The sequence below is a fragment of the Mustela erminea genome, chromosome 4, assembly GCF_009829155.1.
Source record: "Mustela erminea isolate mMusErm1 chromosome 4, mMusErm1.Pri, whole genome shotgun sequence".
NCBI lineage: Eukaryota > Metazoa > Chordata > Mammalia > Carnivora > Mustelidae > Mustela > Mustela erminea.
In genome coordinates this window covers 34,086,879-34,111,731 of record NC_045617.1, presented here as the reverse complement: position 1 = coordinate 34,111,731, position 24,853 = coordinate 34,086,879, and the positions used below count along the sequence as shown (strand labels likewise).

Here is a 24,853-nt window from a genome sequence, read left to right as displayed (position 1 = left end):
GTCTCCTGGCAACCGTTGGTGAGATCCATCTGGAAAAGATATTTAACTTTTCCCCTCTCTCACATAGGATTGTAACTCAGCTTATTATTATATATATAATTAGGTCTTATGTTGTTAAGAACTTACTGATTCTATTTCTTCTATAATTTTCATTGAATCTGCGTATTTTGATCTTAGATAGTTGGTAAGGTTGGTAGTTTCATGGTTTTTGATAAGGTTTGGGAGTAGAGCAGAATCATTAAGACTGCAGAGTAGGATTTAATCCCCAGCACAATAAATTTCTTCTCAGTCCTGTTACTTTTACTTACCAGGTTTCTTGTCAATAAAGTGACTGTAATAATATCATCCACATAAAATTATTGGGAGGATTAAATGAGATCATGCATGGAAAGTATACTTCTTAGGTAAGAAAGTCAAAGAAAGCTTTTGGCTTGTGGTACTAGCTGAAGTGGTTATTATTTTGAATTATTTTATTTTTATTTTTATTTTTATTTATTTATTTTTAAAGATTTTACTTATTTACTTGAAAGAGAGCGAAAAAACATGAGCATGTGGTGGGGAGGGACAGAGGGAGAAGCAGGCTCCCCACTGAGCAAGGAGCCCAACACAGGGCCTGACCCTGGAACCTGAGATCATGACTTGAGCAGCCGCTTAACTGATTGAGCCACCCAAGTGCCCCTGAATTATTTTTAATTAAAACTTATAATAGCAGTTGTTTAATAGAAAATTCTTAAGAGTTATGATCTCAGGACAATTTTCTGAATGATTAAATCTTTTATTTTATATATTAAGATGGTGGTAGGGTTTTGTAAGAATGAGGCAATTTTGTTCTTCTGGCTTAAATTTGTGTTTAGGTAGGAAACTGTACTTTAATCACACATTGGACCTTTTCTGTTATAGTTAAGGCGTCCCAAGTCATCTCGCTTCTTTTTATTGGGAGAACTTAGTTATCTTTACTCTCAGAAAGGGCAAGCGTCCTTGTTAATTTTCAGGAATGAATATTCTATACAGGAAAGTGTGCCAGTGGGGTACCCTTAAATGTTTGCCTTTCAGACTAAAGGGATAACAAATATTTTGTAGACACCACACAGTAATGTACCAGTATGAAAAATATACAAATTTACTGGTATTAAAAATATACCCATTTATGAAATAATAAGCATTAAAGATAAATTATCACCATATGTAATATGTTAATAAAATAATGATTGGGACTGTTGCATGTGTCCTTATTCTTTTATGCTTAGAAGTAATATTTCCTTTTAAGACACATTAGCTTGATACAATTTATTGATTAGAGTCAACAGCCCTTCAGTTTATTGAATCATCTCATGTAACTAGCTTTTCATAGTAAAGACTTACACCTATAATTTATATATTTTTTTAATCTCTTGGCTTTCTTCCTATAAACCAGTTTTATGTCTCTTGCATTTTACTTCTGCCTGCTTAAATGTTGGCGAGGGGTTCCTGGATGGTTCAGTCAGTTAAGCCTCCAACTCTTGATTTCAGCTCAGGTCAGGATCTCAGGGTTGTGAGATCAAGGCCTAAGTCAGGCTCTGTGCTGGTGTAGGGCCTGCTTAAGATTCTCTCCCTTTCCCTTTCCCTCTGTTACTGTACTTTACTATTACTATAAATTGCCAGGATCAAGAATAACTAATATTTTTTAAAAATCCACAAGTATTTTTATTTTTTATAAAGATTTTATTGTTATTTATTTGGGAGCGAGAGAGCAAGAGAGAAAGAGCATGAGCAGGGTAAAAGGGCAGACGGAGAGGGACAAACAGACTCCCTGCTGAGCAGGGAACCTGACTCAGGGCTCAATTCCAGGAACCTGGGATAAAAAAAAAAACAACAAAAAAAACACAAAAACACAATACTAAAATATTACTAAAGAAATACACAGTAGTAGCAAGAAAAAACTTCTTATATATCGGAAAGATTGGTGTGTATCTTAATTATACTTAATATAATTAAGGTAGCTTAATTTTTAGTTACGTTTGTTGATAATATTAACCAAGATTAGTCCATTTAGGATTGCTTTCTTTGCAAGTACATGTAATTGGTGTGATTAATGTAGCTTAATTTTTAATATCTTATGTTTGTTGATTATATTAACCTAGATTACTCTATCTGGTCTTTCTTTTGCATATAACCTATAAGATACTTACTTTTTTTTTTTTTCTTTTCCCTTTCACACTATTATTGTTTAATAAGATTTTTTTTTCCTTTGAAAATACTGGTTTTTTCAGTGTTCCCTTCAAAAAAACCTAAGCAAAGCTCTTGCAACATTTTAATGGAAACATTAAAATGTTGAAACATTGAAACATTTTAATGGAAATACAATAATAAAGGTTTAACCTTATCAATCTTGTGTATCAAGCAGATTATATTTGAAAAGAAACTCACCAGTAAAAGAGGGTATTCTACCAATGAACATTTTCTGGGCGTGAGAACAATGAATAATTTTGATAGGTTGAAGAATTGCTGTAGTTTTGAGAAATGTTCTCTGCATTTCCCAAGGTGAATGCAAGCTTTAGCTGGAGAGCTTGGAGTGCGTTCCTGCATCATCCCAAGCTGCAGACTCTTCTAGAATATAGTCTTGGGTGGGTTTCTATTATACATAATTTTGACATTTAAAAAAATTTATACTTAGCATGTAAACTACATTAGCAAAAAATGAAACAAAAGTAAAAGTTCACCTACATACCTGTCATCTGAGCAATTCACGGTGTGATTCATATTTGTGTGCATAATAAAGGGAGACACATTGATATTTACTGAGAGCCTTGATTTATGTGCCATGCATTTTAACAGCCTTGTGACAAGGTGGTTATTATCTGTATTTTTGGAAAATGACAAAATTGAGATTTGAAAAAGGTTAAGTAATAAGCCCTTGGTCACATGACATCAAGTTGACATATGAATGTAGCTCCCTTTTATAAAGTATTTATTTCATTTTATGTTTGCAAGCTATAATTATTTGGTTGTATTTTTAGCTACAAAGACTGAAGTGTGTGTTACTGCTCTTTGGGGGGACAGTGCATGTTTTAAAGAAGTATCGGAGCCAGTCTTTACGCTGATAAATAGAAAGCACTGTATCTGCCTTGTGTTTTTATAGTAGTTATGCTACAGAGGAAATCCCTTCTTTCTTTCCCAAGTTCATTAAGCTGAGCCAGGAAGCTGATAAAAAGGTACTTAAAATTTAAACACGTTTCTTAACTATATTTATAAATATATTTCATGCCTTTAAATACTATTTAGTGATGTTAGTAAATTCTCTCTTTACCAAAATAATATTTTTATACATTCAGTGATTGACCACTAAGCCACAGGCATAAATAGCATTTGCCTCTTCATATAATGTATTTATTTGGAAAACCATTTAAAACTGAGTCTTCAGGAGCTTGGCCTTTTAAAGAATGTGGAGGAAACAGCATTAACTGTCATAAAAATATGTATATTACTTATCTAAACCTGGTTTCTGGGAAGTCCTTGGAATGCATTTTCCTCTAGAAACAATAGCTAAAATTTAAATCATGGTCAGGTTTTTTGATAAGCTCAAAATAAACAAATATATATATCTCCTGTGTTTTTAAAGCAGCAAAGTTCCTCCCGTTTTTCCCCAAACAAAATCTTATGTAGGACCTTAATTGAATTTCTTGGGAATCTGCTAGCCCCCAGTTGTGTTAGCTTAAATAAACAAGGAATTTATTATGAGGATCTGAGTTATTTCACGAACCACCACGGGGAGGAATGTATCGAAGGTCCAGAATGTTCTCTGTTAATATCTCTTGCCTCCTTGTCTCTGTATACCTCCTTCTTTCCCCTACATAATTACTTTCTTGGTTTCCTAATCCACATGGCAGAAAACAGAGCTGAGACCAAGGTGAGACAGGTGAGGTGCAGAATTTAAGAGAGTACTGGAAAACTCAGTGATCATGGTAAATAATACACGTATTTCTAAGTCTGTGCAGTTCTACCAATATCTGATTTAATTGCTTCACTTGATAAATCATCTGTTTAGCTTCAGCTTTTGCTAAGCAGATAAAAATGCTAAATTCTACAAAATAAGCATCTTACTTTCACTTATTTAAATGAGATTTATACAGATTAAAAGATGATTTAATTGTGGTTTCAATAAGACATTGATATATTTCAACTTTTAATCAAATACGATCTACCATACATAGATTGTGCAATATCTTCCTAAAGTTCATATATTAACTTGCATTTTTTAAAAGTCTTTATTTAAATTCTGGTTAACTTATACAATGTAATGTTAGTTTCAGGTGTACAATTCAGCGCTTCCATACAACACCCTGTGCTCATCACAACAAGTGCCCTCCTTAATCCCCTTCACCTATTTCACCCCTCCCCCACCCCACTCTCCTCTGGTGTCCATCAGTTTATTCTCAATAGAGACTGCTGCTTGGTTTATGCCTCTGTCTCTCTTTTTTCCCCATGTTAATTTGTTCTGTTTCTTAAATAACACATATGAGTGAAGGCATATGGCATTTCTCTTTCCAATTCTAAATCCCAGAGAGGGGCTCTAATTAGCTCAGCTTGCGTTAGGCCCAGTCTCTTAGACCAATCAGCAAAGTCTTGGCGGTGGGAGGTGCTTGATTGTCAATAGAACCTTGTAAGAGGCTAGGCAGCCACAATACCAGGTGTCCGCTCTACAAAAATACCAAGTTCATGCATGTGAAGGGTCCAGTTGGGGTCTGGTGAGATAAGGAACTTGACACTTGGTCTCTCTTTCTCCCTACCTTAAACTTTCTCCTTGGACACCACCATTGAACTTACCAATCACTGAAGGGGAGAGTTGAGTCCCCTTGAACAGGGAATTCAGTGTCAGCCAACTAATGGGTTAGTGCCAGCCATGTATAAGGCCCAGGAGACAAGTACTTGGCATATTTGTTCAGGATAATATCTGACGAGGGCAAGTAGGTGCTATCCCTCCGACGGGAAACCAGAGGGGTTTTGATGTTGGGGAGAGGTTGATTTTGTGAACTGGTGATTACTCTTATACAGTGGGCCAAAGAGTAGGAGGTTCCCTCTTGTTCCTTTGGGAACTCTGGCACCTTTCCAATAACCTTCAAACCACAGCCAGAATCATCTTTTTAAAATGCAGATCTCATCATGCCAGTCTTTTGCTTTAAAACCTTCTGTGGACTCCCACTGACTTTAGGATAGAGCCCAATATTCCTTTTTTTTTTTTTTTTTAAAGTAATTTCTCTGCCCAATGTGTGGTTCAAGCTCATGACCTTGAGAGTAAGAGTCACAAGCTCCACTGACCGAGCCAGCCAGGTTCCCTGAGACCAATATTCTTAATACTGCTTGTGTGATCTGCCCTCTGGCCTCTAATAGGTCCCTGCTTCTTTCTGCCTTAGTATCTTTGCGCAGGATGTTGACTCAGCCCAGGGTACCTCCCAACGGCTACCACTCCCTCAGGCAATAATGATCTTTTAGAGATCAGTGCAGATGTTCCATTCTCAGGGAAATCCATTCCCTGATTACACAGGATGAGCCCAGTCCTCTGGTGTATTAAAACAACAATCAATCATAAATAACAATAATAACAGCTAACATCATGGCATAGGTAGTTTCTGAGAATTTCAGTTTGTTTAATCCACACAACAATAGTATGAGGGAGGTGTTACTACTTTAATGGTGAGGAACCTAAGCTTAGAGTCCATTGCATTTATCACAATTATGATGAAAGAATGAATTATATGGACCCTGGCAGTGGTGAGGATGGGGCTAAGGGAAGGCAGCCTTGAGGTTAGAAGGAAAGGGCTAGGAGTTGCTCTTGAGGCTGTGTTTGTAAAGCAGAGCACACAGTAGTCTGGGCAGTGTGCTTCCTTGGGATGGCTTTGAGAAGAGATTAGTGATGATTACTCAAGCCACTGCATGTGTCCACCATGGCCCACTGTCAGCCCTATGAAAGGAGGAACTCACGTATTAGCTGCTGTACCCTAGGAACTCAGCTCTCGGCCTTCCATAAAAAAGTAGTTTCTCAATAAATATTTGTTTTATAAATCATTCGAAAAAAAAAAAAACATCTCTGAAACTTTGGAGGTATTTGTGAGCAAGCTACATCTGAATGCTATCCTAAAGGTATAGCACTGATGATGGGGTTGTTCCCCAGGAGTTTAATCCAATCTTGGGCTAACTGGTGGATGCCCAGGACTTGAGGTAGACATATGCGTGGACTCTGTTTAGGGAGCAGGTGAGTCAAGTGTGCAGCAGTCCGGCCTCAGGAGTGCTGTCTCCTAAAGAGGCAAGGCTGGGAGGAGCATTCTGCCCTGAAAGGGCCTGTGGACAAAAGGACGAGACTGATACAAAGCGAAGGTCAAGCAAAGCTTTATTTCGCGCCAAGCATGGAGAATCAAACTGACCGGCCAGGGCCATCTCTTGCAAAGAGGCGACCCCTCCCAGTCTCACAGACTAACTTTTATAGAGTAAAGGCCATGTGGTTGAGCCTGGCCACACACAGGTGGCCAACTGAATTACAATTCACCCTATAGTAGTTATTTGAACTAGCCTATCACTCTGGTCAGAATTGGCGCCCAAAAGGGCAGGGGCCACAATTTTGGGTGGTTAGGGAGGTGCTTTCCTGATTGGATGTCTCCACCTGGCTTGGCTCCTCCTTGGTGGGTAGGAAGGTAATACGTGCGCTTTCACTGATTGGACGTTTCCACCTGGCCGGACACGTCCTTATATCTGGGCTCCGTTATCTCTGCCCAGCCTGACATGTCCTGGTATCTGTGCTCGGTTATTGGGGCTATTTGGCTGTATTTCACCAGTTCTGTTTCTAACCACTTTTCTCTTGGGGGAGGGGGCAGCTTCAATCTAAGTTTACTGCATAGACAACAAAATGGCTCGCTCTGGTTACAGCCCCAAGTGGAAGTAGATTAGAGTCTCATACTCTTTGCACAGGTGATCACAAAGTCTCATTTGTGTAGGGGGATGTATTACCTTTAGAGTTTTGGTATTATGCATGTGGGAGGCTGAGATGAGTACATTCTAGAACTCATAGAATAGTCTGGTCCTATGATGCCACTGGGTTCAGAAAGGGACCTTGAATGTAATTACTCTTAATTCACAGAAAAAGAACCACATTGTATGCTTCCAATCCCATATAGCACTACCCCTTGGGCTTGTGTGATTCAATCTTTAATGGGCTGGGAGCAGCCCTGAGAGCTAGATGCCTGAGGACCAACTCTAGCCTTTCTTCTTACCATTCTGCTCCTGGGGTCCTGCCAATCCATTTCTGGTCTTGCTCTGAGTCCATTTCTGGATTCTAAGGAAGGGAAAGGCAGGAGACTGGACTGGAACTCTTTGGGTTTATGGGAAGAAGTAAGTGCCCTGAGTTAGGAAGAAGTCCACGCCCCTCTCCCACCCCCACAGGCAAAATGCTAGGAAGCAGGAAAAGGGAGAGAGGTCTGGCTGAGAGAAGCAGACAGTTAAGGGAAACTTAACATATAAAGTATAGCTAATAAACTTAAAATATAAAAACAAATGTTACTTCTACCAAACCAAGATTATAATCCAAGGACACAATTTATATGAAAGTATATATGGTAAATGGTAAATAACATAATAAAAATAGCAAATAATAAATAACAATAAAATTTTTCAGAGGTGATTCATCCTTTATTTCATTTTAATTCACCTTTAAAATGGTGTCCCTTTCACTAAACTTTATAGAATATAAGATATTCTAATTAGATAATTTACTTTATTTTATTTTTTAGTATTTATTTATTTATTTTTTTTTTTAAAGATTTTATTTATTTATTTGACAGAGAGAGATCACAAGTAGACGGAGAGAGAGGCAGGCAGAGAGAGAGAGAGAGGGAAGCAGGCTCCCCGCTGAGCAGAGAGCCCGATGCGGGACTTGATCCCAGGACCCTGAGATCATGACCCGAGCCGAAAGCAGCGGCTTAACCCACTGAGCCACCCAGGCGCCCTAGTATTTATTTTTTAAGTAGGCTTCATACCAGTGTGGAGCCCAGTGTGGGTTTTGAACTCACAACCCTGAGCTCAAGACCTGAGCTGAGAACAAGAGTCTGATGCTTAACTGACCAAGCCACCTAGATGCCCCTAATTAGATAATTTCTGAGGAGAGCTAATTTAATGAGTTGGTCTCCAAACAGCAAGGAAATTTATCTTATGATTTTTAATTATGTTTGGAATGCCTGAAAAATATTAAGTTAAACGTGTCCTTTAATTTTGGATTACTTTAACTTTTAGGATTATTGTTCTCCATTTGTCCAGTTATTGGGAACATTTATAAGACTTTCAGAAAGATAAGGGTTTTTTGTTTGTTTGTTTGTTTGTTGTTTTTTTTTCCCACCTCTCTGTAATAATAAATATTCTTTTGCCATTTTAAAGTTCAAGTATCCATCTCTGTTAGTGTTTGTGTTAGCCTGTAAGAGCCTGGAGTTTATAACCTAGATTCTGGAAAGAAACTGTAGCAGGGATAGGTTGCTAAGAAAGTCTCTCCGCTAATTAAAAAATGTGCCTTGAATTATCCTGAGCCTCTGTACTTCTCAGTCTTACTGGATCAATTAGAAATGATGCTCATTTTTAGGTTTGTCAAAACTTAAATTAGAAATAAATGTAAGTCTAGACATCCTATTTTCTATAATTAAAGAAAATGAGAAATAAAAAATGTAATTGTATGAAAATGTTCAAAACAACCAAATGTTCAGGAAAAATGGAAGACTTAAATTGTAATCTAGCCACATGAATTACGATATAGCCATTCCAACTGCAGGTATGTATACATTATAACAAATACTATATTTTAGTTAGGTTGGAAATCATAGCTCTCTCTTTATACGAATCAGCAGAAATAGGTGCAGTTTAATGTATTACTTTCTTAAGTGTTTTCACCCTGTTATACTTTTCAAAATAAAATTGAGACAGAAGGGGTCTGTTTAAGATTATCCAGATTAGAATTAATTTTGCTGCTTGAGTGTATTAGAAAACAGAAACTAGACCCACTAACAAGAGTTGTAAAGCACAGTCGGTGGACCACGTCCCAGCCTATTCAAATAATTTACTTTTTCTGTTTAGACTTAACATCAGTTAAGCCTAACAAAGGCTAGGAGGCGGTGGTGAGGTGGGGGGGGGGGGATAGAATTAAGAGAGTATATAGCCAAGGAGATATTTGATCAAGCCTGAGGACTTCATTCTATTGTATATTTCCAGTTATGCTAATCCTGAAGCTCCTATAAGAATCTGTTTTTCCATTTCCCACTAATTTTTATCTTCTCTCTATATTATTTTTTTCATCGAGTTTTCAGAAATCTGCTCTTTGAATAGAAAATTGTCTTTCTGGGGGCACCTGGGTGGCACAGTCAGTTAAGCATTTGCCTCTTGGTTTTGGCATCTCAGGGTCATGAGTTCAGGCCCCATGTTGGGCTCTGCACTCAGATTCGAGTCTGCTTAAAACTCTCTCCCTTGCCTTCTGCCCTTCACCCTCCAAATAAATAAATCTTAAAAAAAAAAAAAGGATACTCAAAGTACTTTAAAACAAGAAAATTATATTTCTGTAAATACTTAGCCAAGACATACGTGATTTTAACCTAATTTCACTAATATTTATATTTGGATGAAAAGTAAAATTGCTATAAAGGACAAGACAACTAGAATTTGTGGTTGAAAGCTTTGTATCTCTATTTTATCAAATCTTATTTTTTTCCCTTTGGCCATCAGATGTTTTAATTTTTGCTGTAACCCTTAATTTAGGTATTGTTGGTTCTCAGACATTTTACTACTTAGTCTCTGAAATTCCAGTGAGGTGAAAAAAACTCAAAAACATCCCGAACCATTGCTTATTAAAGAGCATTCAGTTGAAATGTTGAGTCTTGGCTATAAAACTCCCCCGGGTGCCTTCTTGGGGTTCTAAAGCATTCACATCATGAAAACCCCGAGTGGTTTTTTGTTTTGTTTCGTTTTTTTTTTTTTTTTGCCTTTAGCTCACTGTGCTTTTCTTTCTTGTCTTTTTATTCAGCTGGAATGCTTGCAAACTGCTAAGGCTGAGATCCTGAGGAACCCAGCTGGAGAATGCCGTCTGAACGCTGCCTGAGGTTGGCCCTATAGGATGCTTCCTTGTTTGGTGTTGTGAGCCCTGAAATAGTCACACTGTGCACCCCAGGGCTGAGTGCAGAGCAAGGATCAACACAAATTTGAAGGAATTAAGCAAACCAGTTTAGTATCGTAGCACATGGCTTAACCACTGTGATCTATTTACTGGTCTTACCTAGGTACATTTCATGGTTCTTTGAATGATACGACTTACTGTCCTTTGCTTATTTGGGATATCTCAAAGAAGGCATACTTCCATAAAGGTATATGATCACTATACTTTTGTATGACTATCATCCCCTTTAAAGCAGTCACTTTGGGGAGTGTGATATGTATTCTGAAAACACTCATAGCGTTTTCCTTTAATAATTCCTTTAACAGATGTTTATTGAGCCAAGCACTGTACTTGATGGAGAAGATTGATCAGTGAATAAAACAGATAAGCTTCCTGCCCTCATGAAATGTATATTCTTTGGGGGAAACAGATAGTAAGCAAATCACACCTAGTAACAATGCACATATAATTGGGAAAAGTGCTTTTGAAGGAAAAGTACAGGACTGATAGAATGAGGAAGCGTCATCCTAAAGAAGGCTCTATGATCTGGGATCTGAAGGATGGGATGACTTGGGGAAACGCTCTAGAACAGGAAGGAACTTGGCACATTCCCAAAACTGAGGGTGCAGTCAATAAGAAAGCAGAGGGCATTTATTTTTTTTAAGATTTTATTTATTTATTTGACAGAGAGAGATCACAAGTAGGCAGAGAGGCAGGCAGAGAGAGAGAGGAGGAAGCAGGCTCCCTGCTGAGCAGACAGCCCCACTTTTTTTTTTTTTAATATTCTCAGTGGAGGCATGTCTCCATCATCCTCTGAGGAAACAGTCAATAGGATATTCAGAGCCAATAATAAGAGAAGTGTGAGACACAGAAATACTTCTCTTTTTACGAATTAAGAGCTTGGTATGTCTATGAAATGAGGAGACCAGCTTTCTTCCACAACCCTGAAGCTGTTAGAGTTGACCAGTTGCAAAAATACGTTTAGGAATGGAGGGATGCCTTGTGACAGCGGCTATAGCTCAGAGCCTGTTGCTCTAGATCGGTGATTCTCAGCGGGGGATGATTACGCTTCGGTGTACATTGCGCAGTATCTGCCACCATTTTTGGTGGTTCTTGGGGTTGGGGTGCTATTGACATCTACTAGGGATCCTGTTAAACATCTTATAATATGCAGAACAACTCCGCATAGCAAAGAATGATCTGGCCCCAAATGTCAATGTGACCTCAGGGTTGAGAAATCCTGCTCTAGATCAGGCATCCAGCCAAAACAGCACGTAGAGACCGTAGCACATAGAGACCGTGGTATCTGCCACCACCTCAGCCAAGGGGTTCATTTCTGGCTCTCAGGACCCATGTGCATTTGTCTCAAAGTTATTTTTTATTTTAAATCTTCTGTCTCTGCTTTTATTGATCAATTCTGATCCCACTGCCATCTGTCCTCCACTTACACCATCATCTCCAGAGTGGTCTTTCCTTCTCTGCTGTGATGCAGACTTCTCCCTTCCCCATTTTCAAACTACCTTTGTGCCCTGAGGAACTGTCGCACCATGATTGTGTGTGCGGCTGGAACCCCTCCAACATCCTGAAAATCTCTTCGCACCTTGCTGACTTCACTGAGACCTGTCCTCTCCTGAGGTTCCACTTCCTTGTCACCCTGCCAAGGGTGACATTATTATCTCCTCCCATCTTGTGTATTTGGGGTCTGGGTAGAGAGATTGTTGTCTCCTGGGACAGTTTTGCTTCTCCATCCTTCCTCCTTGAGCTGGTTGTCTGAGAAGGCAACAGTAACGAAACCCAACAAAGATATGCTCATTCTGGTGCTCTTGGACTCCTCCCTCTCTCTCCTCTCCACGGAGGTCAGGGTCATTTCCCCTCATTTGCTGAGCACCTGGAACCCAGCTTACAGTGTTTTTTTCCTCATCACAAACCCTTTACAGTTTCCCAGTATCCTCAGTGCTTGCATGGAGAATCTGTCCAACTTGGTGACCTGAGATCTTCAACCTGCTTATCTCCAAAAACTGTCTCCTAACGTTGATCCATCCACTCCCACAGTCATACCTTGGACCTTGAATCCCCAGTAGTTGCTCTATTTCTGATCACCTCATCAGCCACTTTATTCTCACCAGGACCTCCTCTCTGTCTAGCCTGCTGGTTTACCTTCCCCCACTGTGGCTGTACTTTGACCTCTCTGCAATGTCTCATCTACTGGCCTTGCTACTTTCTACCAACCCATCATCCCCCCCACCTTTTCCTCATTTCCCTTCTTATTCAGTTGAGAGTCTATGACTCTTTTGAATCCTTAATTTTTCTTGCTTCCTGTATTTTTGATCCATTTGACTGACAATATCCCAACCCAGATGAACCCAGGTATCCTTGTTTCCATGGCTACATTGTCCAGTGGAGATTAGTTCCACTAAATCTTCATATTCAATAAACCAAAAAAAAAAAAAAAGTGAGTTTTAATATGTTTCTTTTTTTTTTAAGATTTTATTTATTATTTATTTGCTAGAGATCACAAGCAGGCAGAGAGGCAGGCAGAGAGAGAGAGGAAGGGAAGCAGGCTCCCTGCTGAGCAGAGAGACCCTGACACAGGGCTTGATCCCAGGACCCTGGAATCATGACTTGAGCCAAAGGCAGAGACTTTAACCCACTGAGCCCTCCAGGTGCCTCAGGAGTTTTAACGTTTCCGGTCCACCTGTTCCCTCCCTCCTGCTACTCAAAGGGCAGTCCTTTCCCACTGAGCCCAGCCATCCTTCTGTATTTTGAATTCTATCATTTTTTCTCTGGAACATTTAACTGTTGATTGTCTCTGAACTGTGTTCTAGAGACACAGGTGTGCTTTTCCTACCTTCTCTATGTGGATGAGTCCCAGATTTACTCCTCTAGCCGAATCTTTATCTAAGCTCCAGACCCTAGACCTGCCCCCACCACCCCCTCCCCCATCCCACCCCCAAGTCCTCAGGGTTTGAACAATTAACATTCTGTGTGAGGGCCATGCTCCCTCCTACCTCAGGATCATAAATAGAACTTGCTCTTCTTCCCCAATGGAAAACTCTTCTCTCCCCTTCTTGTCGCCATAACTCACTCTCACCCTTCGTACCCCTTCCCCACCAGCTCCAGCATTACTTCCTCCGGGAGGCCAGATTATTTGTGTAACTGCCTCGCTAAACCGAACGTTTTGCAAGGGTTGCTACCAAGTTTGGTTTGTTCACTGCTTTATCTCCAGTACCTGGCATAGGTTAAATAAATGTTCGCTGAGTGAATGAATAAAGGGAGGAATGAAATGAAACCATTCATTTATCATTAAGTTCCTTTCTGTATAATCTTTAATACTTTTTAAACATTCCTTAAGCATATTGTGTCCTCGTTGCTTATTATTTTGACCATTGCTATGAGTTGTTTAGCATTCATTTGAAGGTATTTACAAATTTTAAAATGTTCTATAAAAAAGAAAATTGAGTTCCATTATGGCGTTAACAGCTCTCCCTCTTAAATAATAGGGCTGTTTTAATATTAATGTTTTTAATTTGTATAGAAATATTTTGACTGTGGAAATGAAGTGATTAGGGTATTCACCTGATAATTCATCAATAGATTGAATTGAGATAATCATGAATAATTTTAGTACTATCAGTTTTTTTTGTTCAAGCTTTTCTTTCTGATATAATGTATTTGAGAAATGAATCTCTTTATGCTACTTGACTGCATTTTTTTTTTTAAAGTATTTTATTTATTTATTTGAGAGAGAGACAGTGAGAGAGAGCATGAGCTAGGAGAAGGTCAGAGAGAGAAGCAGACTCCCCATGGAGCTGGGAGTCCGATGCGGGACTCGATCTCGGGACTCCGGGATCATGACCTGAGCTGAAGGCAGTCGTCCAACCAACTGAGCCACCCAGGCGTCCCTTGACTGCATTTAATTTATAAGTATGTAATACCTTATTGGTGGCCTTACTTGGAAACTATTTGCGTATTATTTGTATACCTAAATAGTAGGTATACATTGACACAGGAATTGACTTGAAATTTATTTTATTTTTTCTTATTCTATTTTTAAAATTATGTTATGTTAGTTACCATACAGTACATCATTAGTTTTTGATGTAATGTTCCATGATTCACTGTTTGTGTGTAACACCCAGTGCTCCATGCAATACATGCCCTCCTTAATACCCATCACTGGGCTAACCCATCCCCCCACTCCCCTCCCCTCTAAAACCCTGTTTGTTTCCCGGAGTCATAGTCTCTTGTGGTTCGTCCCCCTATGATTTCCTCCCCTTCATTTTTCCCTTCCTTCTCCTAATGTCCTCCATGTTATTCCTTATGTTCCACGAATAAGTGAAACCATATGATAATTGACTTACTCAGCTTTACTTATTTCACTAAGCAGAATCTCCTCCAGTTCCATCCATGTTGATGCAAAAGTTGGGTATTCATCCTTTCTGACAGCTAAGTAATATTCCATCACATATATGGACCACATCTTTCTTCTATTGAAGGGCATCTCACCTCTTTCCACAGTTTGGCTATTGTGGACATTGCTGCTATGAACACTGGGGGGCATGTGGCCCTTCTTTTCACTACATTTATATCTTTGGGGTAAATGCCTAGTACTGCAATTGCTGGGTCATATGGTAGCTCTATTTTTAACTTTTAACTTTGCACACTGTTTTCCAAAGTGGCTGTACCATCTTGCATTCCCACCAACATTGAAAGAGTGTTCCCCTATGTCCACAATCTTTCCAAGATTTATCCTTTCTTGCCTTGTCAGTTTTGGGCATTCTAACTGGTATAAGGTGGTATCTCAATGTGGGTTTGATTTGAATTTCCCTGATGGCTAATGATGATGAACATTTTTTCATGTGTCTGTGAGCCATATGTATGTCTTCTTTTGAGAAGTGTCTGTTCATGTCTTCTGCCCATTTTTTGACTTGATTATCTGTTTTTTGGGTGTTGAGTTTAAAAAGTTCTTTGTAGATCTTGGATATCAGCCCTTTATCTGTAGTGTTATTTGCAAATATCTTCTCCCATTCTGTAGGTTGCCTCTTTGTTTTCTTGACTGTTTCCTTTGCTGTGTGGAAGCTTTTGATCTTGATGAAGTCCCAAAAGTTCATTTTTGCTTTTGTTTTCCTTACCTTTGGAGACGTGTCTTGAAAGAAGTTGCTGTGGCCAGTGTTGAGGAGATTATTGTCTATGTTCTCCTCTAGAATTTTGATAGATTCCTGTCTCACATTAAGGTCTTTCGTCCATTTAGATTTTATCTTTTTTATGGTCTAAGAGAACGATCAACTTAAAGATGGAAAAACATTCCATGCTCATGGATTGGAAGAATAAACATTGTCAAAATTTCTGCACTGCCCAGAGCAATCTATACTTTCAGTGCCATCCTGATCAAAATACCAATGACATTTTTCAGAGTGCTGGAACAAACAATCCTAAAGTTTGTATGGAAATGTTGAAAAAGGAAAACAAAGCTGAGGGCCTCACATTGCCTGATTTCAAGCTCTATTACAAAGCTGTGATCACTAAGACAGCATGGTACTGATATAAAAGCAGACACATAGACCAGTGGAACAGAGTAGAGAGCCCAGATATGGACCCTCAACTCTATGGTCAACTAATCTTTGACAAAACAGGAAAGAATGTCCAATGGAAAAAAAAGGTAGTCTCTTCAATAAATGGTGTTGGGAAAATTGAACAGTTATATACAGATGAATGAAACTCGACTATTCTCTTGTTCTCTCTTTCTCTCTTTTTAATGATTTTATTTATTTACTTGACAGAGACAGCGAGAGGGAGAACACAAGCTGGGGGAGTAGGGAGGGAGAGGTAGGCTTCCCATTGAGCAGGGAACTGGATGTGGGGCTGGATCCCAGAACCCTGGGATCATGACATGAGACAAAGGCAGACACTTAACAACTGAGCCACCCAGGTATCCCTGACTTGAAATTTAAAATCTGAAATGCAGATGTTTAAAAACCAGATAGCTGTTTTGGAATTTCCATCTTAAAAGCTGACTAAATTCAGTCAAAATTTACTTTATGTAAATGAGACCCTGTGACATTTCTGTGATCAAAACGTTAACTCTATAGCTTAGAAGTAGTGATTTGCACTCTGGCAGAGCTTCCCTCAGAGTTGGGTGTACCACGTTATGAACATCGTGCTCTGCATTTGATTTCTTGGTTTTTGCCATCAATTCCAGAATGAAAGTTAAAGACTTGAAGTCATGAATAGTCCTGTTCCCTGAGAGCTCATTTATTTATCTTCCTGTTACTGAATGCTGACATATGGCCAATCAAATGCTCTCTGGCGTCCAGAAAAGAAAATCTGCTGCTCAGAGAGTCTGGGGCTTCCCCTGTTGTACCCACCAAGGCTGTGTCCTGTGAGACACAGGAACAGCCATGCTCCTCGGCAGCCAGATGGGATACCCCAAGCCCTTATTTATTGTTCAGGTAGAAAAGAATGAGGGACTTGTATACTGTCTGATATGACCATAATGTGAACCATATATCTATATAATGAAAAATTCTCAAGTAGTTACATTTAAAAACAGTATAAGGAAACAGGTGAAATAAATTTAACTATATAGTTTATTTAACCCAGTATACCCAAGTATTTTTATATTACCATGGAATCAATATATTGTGCATATATTGTGCATTCTTTTTTCATACTACAGCTGACATGGAGTGCATGAGGGCATGCATTGTATGCTTACAACACATCTCAATTTGCACTACCCACATTTCAATTGGCCAATAACCCCCTGTAACTAGCGGCTATTGTATTGCACAGAGTAGTTCTAGGGGATTCCTCAGAGGAAAGACTATTAGGGTTGTCCTGGGGAAGCTAGGTCACCTTCTGCACTTACCGGTGAGTTTTAAGGTGGCAACATTGTTTCCCAGGATGATCTTTCCCAATTTTAGGAGACATCCAAATCCGTATACCCTGGGGTAATGTGCTTCATGTTTCATGTTTGTTTGTTTGTTTTGTTTTGTTTTCAGTAGCTCAGGAAGTTTTAGGGATATCTTTTTCCTTTTTTCTTCATTGCTTTCCAAATAATGGAGGGACATTGTTGGAAAGTTGAGTGTTCTGATTTGTTATAAATTATAGATGTCAACAGGGCCATTTGCAAGCATGTGTCTGCCCCTAATCTTAATTTAGACACAGTCCTTTATAGTCTCTGATTCACCTCCTCCCTCGTTTACAATCATTGCCCTCATGAGATGGGCCTGCCACTTTCCAGCTGTGTGACGTGGTCACACATGCTTTAACATTTAGAGGGTTGAAGTCTTTTGCAGATTTATATCTGAGAGTTGAGTGGGAAGTTACTTCCAGAATACAATAAAGACTTGTTGATTAATCGACCTTTATTTCTTGCCAAATGTTGGAGTATTTGTTTCTGCTTTTAAAGATTCCTAACATATTGGTTCCAAAATATTTGGGATCTTGTGCCAAGTGTTGCCTTAAATATTTAGCATGTTGTTTTCTTGAAGCTTGACTATTTCAAGCCCAGCAGAATGATCCTGTGAAATTGTGCGGCATCACCATTGTTTCAGAGCCGAGCCCTTTATTCCTTGCCAAATTTCAGTTTACAGCTGCTCTTTCCCTGGTGAGATTTATTTCTTGTCAATAAATAACTGAAATGCAGATACTGATTCAATCTTGATAATAAGGACACGAATTGTGGCACTATATTTGGAAAATGAGTAAGGAAACAATTTAAGGCAATTATTTTAACAGATTCTATTGTTCCACTAAAAATGAAATTTTAAAATACATTTATTTCACTTTTAAGGTGATATTAAAAGAGAGAAAAGTAATAAGTGTTTCAAATAAATTTGCAATAAGTATTTCAAAGAAATGGGTAATAATTAGAATCTGGTTGTCTATATTCAAACTTATCTTAGTTCCAGTGCAAAGATACATATTTTTGAAGCCTCATTTCAGATCTTACTTATCTCTATCTCATGTTATTATCTTAAAGATAATAACATGTATATTCTTTTTAAAAGGCAGCTTTGATTTTGGGATAACTGTGCATACTGTAAATATAAAGTTAATATGGACTTTGTGATTTCCTCCCCACCCCCGGCAGTCAGAGATTTTTGAGATCTTCTTCACAGTTTATCACTGTGTTTTTTTTTTCTTTCTGTCTTTCTTTTTTTTTTTTTTTTTTAAAGCGGGAAGGGGAATTACATTATTGTGTTCTTGGCGATAGGTTCTCAAAATGCCTGATCTTGGACCTTTGGTTTTCTTATCTGTAGAACAGAGATAAGAATAGTACCTGCCTCACAGCGTTGTTAGGATGATTAAGTGAATTAATAATTATAAATCACTAAGAATACTTCATGGAACATGGGAAGTTGTTTGTGAAATATATAAAAATGTCATCCTTTTAAGAAAGATTTTTCAAAAAACTATCCTAAAGCTTTCCTTTAACTTTAGATATGATATTTCCTTTTCCTTTAGATATGATATTTCTGTTACTATTCTATTTCCTTATTTCTTTAATTGAGGGAGGCTAATTCAGCTGCATTCCAGGCTTTGCATAGAAATTTGTATTAAAAAGTTACTTATGCTTCTGAATGTGCTTTTTAGTTACTGATTTTAAATGTCTGCCGATAGCTGGAGCCGCTAGATGAATATTCGATGACAGTAACCATTTCAAAACTCACTGCTGCATTTCAACTGAAAATAATCCTCCCACCTTCCCACGAGAACTTCCTATATCATCACCTCCTGTCAAGTTTTTTTTTTTTTCTTTTTTACTTCCTTCAGTAATTCTGACATTTCTGAGGCTCCCAGTCAGAGATGTCCAGTAAAGCTTACGGGCCTGTACTCTGGGTTTCACGGGAAGCATTTGGTTCACTGGAAGGTGGTAGTCTGGGTTACAGGGTATTTCACCAGCCAACTGGCACCAGTGGCTGGACAGAGCTTTGTTCAATAAACTAACCAAGCACACTAGGCCAGTGGGGACTCCCTGGGTCCCGTGAGTGGCTCTTTCACACTGAGAGGGAAGAACTGGGTGCTGGAGTTGTCAGGATAGGAGACACGATGCTTAGTCATCCCTGTGGTACTTCCCTCAGCTCTGAGAAGAGTCCAGAGGCCAGAAGCAAGGCTTGATGGCCCTTGTTCTCATTCTGTGAGTAACGTGTGACCGGTGTAGCTCACCCTTCCTTCTGATGCTAGTTCTGAGATTTTAGAGCGCTATGGAGACTATTCATAGATCTAGGCTGGAGTTGTTCATTGCTATCTACACATTTATGTGTGTTATGTGTTTATGGCATCACTTCCATATTATTTTGGCAAGATCCGGAGTTTCACTTAGGAGTTCTAAAAGGACACAGGATGACTATTTTAAAATGGGCTAAGGAGTGAAGGGCTAAATTTCCACAATGAGTAAATTTAGCAATTTCAAAAAATAGAACAGAAAATAAAATTGTATAGTCTTCCCTAAATATAGTACAATGACCACATGCAGAGATTGAAGGCTATAATATAGATATATTTTACTTTCAGCCTTAGATTTTTTTTTTCTTTTACCGTGACATTTCTCTTGATGTTCTCCTGTGGTACCTAATTTCCCAAGTTTAGTAATCATCTGCCATGGTTTAAATAATTGCCTTTTACACGGAATGGTCAGTGGCAGCCCTTTCTTTTATAAGCAACATTTACTCAGTATTGTTTTGTGTATTTATGTTATTACATTATATACTATTGTAGTATTGTCCTCTGTGGGGACACAACTTCCTTTACGTCTAGTGAGTCTCATAGGTCATGTGGATTCTGTGCTAGATCAGTGCATGGTGGTGATGATGTTCTGAGCTTGCATGAACCCCACACAGGTGGTACAAAGCTAGGGAAGGAATTAGAGAGTTGATGGGGGGAGTCATAGAAAAGAAAGAGTCACATAGGTACGCACATCCAGATACACATCCAGAGAAAGCTCTGCCCTCAGAGACATATATGTTTTGAGGGGACAGAGGCCCAGAAGCACAGTCCCACAGACACGGTCCAATACACAGACAGAGATGAACACACACCAAAACACAGATTCAGAAAGACAGGCACTAGAAGGAAGGAGAAAGGCACCTGAGGAGGTGAGGAAAAGAGAGAATTAGAAAAAAGGAAGGCCAGAGAAGAGTAGAGAGAAGGAAGTGGGACAAAAAGGTCCCTTTCCTGTGGTGAGCTGGGATCTGCACCCCCCACACTGGTGCTGGAGGTGTGAGGTCGCAGGGGGGCGGCAGGGGCTGGCGAGAGGAAGTGTGTTGATGTGATTGCTCTCTTCCCTAGTATTCAAGAAATGCTGACGGGCCAGAGGCTCTGCCACTCGGAATCTCACAATGATAGTGTCCTGGCCGCGCTGAATCAGCAGAGAAGTGACGGCATCCTCTGTGACATCACCCTCATTGCTGAGGAACAGAAATTCCATGCTCACAAGGCAGTCCTAGCAGCATGCAGCGACTATTTCCGGGTAAGCTGGGGTAGTTTGTTTTTTTCTGTTAAGGTGCCGACACAAGAAGGATGACAAAGTTTCCCGAAGTGGCATGCAACCACCAGTCAGTTTGATAGCCGTCCCCACACCTGTGAATGTTGGGGACCCTTCTGGGGCAGAATGAGATTGGGGTTCTGGTGCGATCCTCCTGGAGGCTGGCTCCCTGGATATCCCCTCTAGTGGAGAGCAGACTTCGCATCTGAGCCGAGGGCTGTTGGATACCATCCCACAGTAAAGCAGTGTGGCATAGTAGTGCCCCATGATGGGGGTGTGAACTGGGGGAGGGGATGTTTCTGGATTTAGGACCAGAGGGACCATCTGTAAAACAGTTTGTTAAAATTTAAAATGCCCATAAATACATGTGGTGTTTCTGACTTTTTATTTTCTGTGCATGTTCTTGTCTTAGTGCTTTCCAACGATTTGCTCCAGAGAGAGAGATACAATTGGCCTAATGGCCTTTTATGGTTGATAAGTGTGTTGCTGAAGGCATGTGGTCTTGTTCAGTAGAACTTCAGAGCTTGATTTTCAGTGGCTAATGAGATAATGGTGATATGTTTGTTGCTTTATATTATTTTATTTCATTTTAATTCCAGTACAGTTAGCATACAGTGTTATATTATTTTCAGGCATACAGTCTAGGAATTCATCATTTTCATACAACACCTGGTACCCATCACAGGTGCCCTCCTTAATCCCCATCACCCATTTCACCCATCTCTCACCCACCTCCCCTCTGGTGACCAGTAGGTTTGTTCTCAATAGTTAAGAGTTTGTTTCTTGTTTTGTCTCTTTTTATCCCCCTCCCCCTGATCATTTGCTTATTTCTTATGTTCCACATATGAGTGAAATCGTATGGTATTTGTCTTTCTCCGACTGACTTATTTCACTTAGCATTGTAGTCTTTAGCTCCATTCATGTCTCTACATGTTTATGGCTATTTCAGAGATTAAAATAGACAGGATGTTTATAGCTAGCTAAATGTCATTTATTTAGTACTTACTATGATTTAAGTGGTAGAAAAAGAACTTTTTATACAAAGCTCATATAAATGAGAATAAAAATTAATTGTGATTTTTAAAAAAATTTCTCTTACCAAGGTCTTAAAATGCTCCAGAAAAGCAACTTAGGCCCATGAGTAATTTGTAAGTTTGATTTGTATAATTCCAATAAAAATCTTGGTTTTGATGTCTAAGAGATACTATCAACTACACTCAGTTGCCAACCATCAGTTAAACAGAATTTTCAAAGATGCTAAATCATAAAAGAAAGTCTTTTTTTAAAGTGTTTTAAATATGATGAAACCTAATACTGTAGAGGATCAAGAGGGAAGTAGTTAAAATGTCTATAAATAAAGAGTAGGGATTTAATCTTCAACTGCAGAAATGAAGCAGAATATCTGAAAAGTGACCTTTAAGGTGCATTGATACAATGTTTCATTTTCTACACTCACACTTTGTCAGGTATTCATCTTCCAGAAAGGTTATATATAATTCAGGGGACTTTCAAACAACGTACTCTGTGGTGTTCTATATAACACAGGCACTTTATATAATAATATAATATACTAAGTTTTGTTTTCCTATAGACTATAATGTAGTCCTGCTGTTACTTAGCCTCTGCCAGTTAGCTTTTTAATTTAACTTTGGGAAATGGTTTGATTTTGTGCCTGTGTGTATGTGAGAGAGAAAGCATGTAAGAGCCCGTCACTTGTTGGCCTTTAACAGTGTTTGATGCTACTCCCAGCTTTCGTCTCTTTCACCACAATGCCCCGATACTCTGAGAGAGTGCCTCCTTTATAATACCCGTGGCACAAAGCTCCTGAAGATAGCGTTATTATTCCCATGATGCAGATAAGGAAACTGAAGTACAGTTTGTTTTTGTTTTTGTTTTTAAAGATTTTATACATTTACTTGACCAAGGGAGAGAGAGAGAGTGCACAAGCCAGGGGAGCTACAGGCAGAGGGAGAGGGAGAAGCAGACTCCCCACGGAGAAGGGGGCCCAGACTCAGGGATCGATCCCAGGAACCTGGGATCATGATGGCGAAAGGCAGATGCTTAAACAGTTGAACCACCCAGACACCCCCTGAAGTTCAATATGTTTAAATGATCCACCCAAGATCATTAGGTGAAATGATTGTCAGATCTTAGGTGAAAGAATTGCTTATCGCACACAGGAACATGTTTCCTGGAGCACCGAATTATGCTTTTTCCCTTTCACCATGTGCCCTGCTAGGTTCACACACAGTTCCTGTAAGCTCATAGCCTGCCTGTGAGATGAAAATTAAGTGGCTTTTATAGTGAGTGTTCAGATGGAGAAACCAAAACAAAGCTGGAACAGTTGGTACCTCCAGCTCTTTTCGAGGCACAGCATTGAGTGCTGGAGTTACAGTATTTAACCAGATGTATGCCAAGCCCTGTGGCATTTGTGATACAGATATTGTACCAGAAGTAGTTTTTGCCTTGTCCTCTGCCCCGTTTGTTAAATTTTGTCACATAACAAACCACTTCAAAACCTAGGCGCTGAATAGTTCCTCCGTCAGTCAGCTCTACTGATCAATGCTGGATTCATTCTCACATCAGCAGTTAACTGGACTGTTGGCTGGAGGTTGGATGACCTGAATTGGCCTTGTTCACATGCCTGGTGATTGTGAGGCTCTTGGCTGAGGTGGTAGGGGACACTGGGCACATATTTCTCACAAAAGGCTAGGCTGTGCTTTTTCACTTGACAACTAAATTCTAAAAACAGCCAGCAAGAGGGTAAGCCTCAGTGTATAGGTACTTTTCTTTCTCTCTCTCTCTCTCTCTCTCTCTCTCTCTTTTAAAAGATTTTATTTATTTATTAGAGAGAGACCAGTAAGAGAGGGAACACAAACAGAGGGAGTGAGAGAGGGAGAAGCAGGCTTCCCGTAGAGCAGGGAGCGCGATGAAGGTCTTGATCCCAGGATCCTGGGACCATGCCCTGAGCTGAAGGCAGTTGCTTAATGACTGAGCCACCCAGGCATCCCTCAATGTGTAGGTACTTTTCTGTCTTCTATTTGTGTCATGTTTTCTGATGTCCCTTTGGCCAAGGAAGTTACATGGCCGAGCCTAGAGTCAGTGTAAGAGGTATACCAAAGGGCAGAGATGCAGAAAGGGAATGAATTTGTTGCCATTTTTGCAGCCTCCTGCTTTCAAGGACTGTCAAGAGTGAGATTAACTGGCTTAATCAAGCCAGCAAGTTAGCCTAACACAGTTTCTTAGATGCTGGTAGAAGACATGAGACTCCAAAGTCAGAGACAGAGGACAGGTTATGACTCACAGTAACAGGAGTCTATGACTCTCAGCTTATTTGCACCTATTCCCTGAGCCTCTGTTCCCACAGGTGACATGAAGAGGGCGTTTCCATTACTGCACACAGAATGGACTGCCTTACCAGAGAGGATCACTGAGTTCAAGAAACCCAAAGCTTGTATAATGGTTGGGAAACATGTCTGTTTTTGTTGTTGTTGTTGTTGTTCTGGAAGGACACATTATTATACTAGACTGTGAGCATGCCTACCTTTGCTCTGTAAAGAGACATCTTATCTTCCAGGATTGTGAGCAAAACTGCCCTTTATACCTAGACGAAACATCACGCTGAGTTCCAGAGCTGTGTGTTATAGAAATATCCTTGAAAAGAGAGTTTAGAACAAAGGACAGTCAGTGCCTCACTCACAATGTGTGCAAAAATACAAGAGACCTATGCAGAATTGTCTTCCAGCAACCACATGCCCTAAACTAGAATTAATGTTTGTTTCCCTTGTGTCTTATGCTCTACCACACTGAAACACCTGGAAACAGTATCCTGCTTTAGTAATTTCTGTATCTCTCACAGTGCTTATAATGTTGCTTCAGGCTTAGTGCTTAATAAATATTTATTAAGGGGCGCCTGGGTGGCTCAGTGGGTTAAGCCGCTGCCTTCGGCTCAGGTCATGATCTCAGAGTCCTGGGATCGAGTCCCGCATCGGGCTCTCTGCTCAGCGGAGAGCCTGCTTCCCTCTCTCTCTCTCTCTGACTGCCTCTCTGTCTACTTGTGATTTCTCTCTGTCAAATTAATAAATAAAATCTTTAAATAAAAAATAAATAAATAAATAAATATTTATTAAGTGGATGAGGCAATGTTTTCTAATTGTCATAGAATTCCATGTTTATTTCAATTCTTAATATCCCAGATATTAAAAAAATGC

At 39.5% G+C, this 24,853-nt stretch overlaps 1 protein-coding gene across 9 annotated transcripts in view; it reads left to right on the top strand.

The window, feature by feature from the left end:
• Positions 1-24,853, top strand: part of KLHL32 (kelch like family member 32) — a 243,931-nt gene that overhangs the window by 34,495 nt on the left and 184,583 nt on the right. For 7 of the 9 annotated variants that reach the window (XM_032339003.1, XM_032339000.1, XM_032338998.1 and 4 more), the window contains exons 2-3: positions 10,025-10,100; positions 20,447-20,627. In XM_032339003.1, the coding sequence (XP_032194894.1) occupies positions 10,078-10,100; positions 20,447-20,627 (204 nt within the window). In that variant the 5' untranslated portion in view covers positions 10,025-10,077. Of the gene's footprint in view, positions 1-10,024; positions 10,101-20,446; positions 20,628-24,853 lie in introns of those variants that run through there. The other 2 variants (XM_032339009.1, XM_032338999.1) reach the window with 1 other exon arrangement.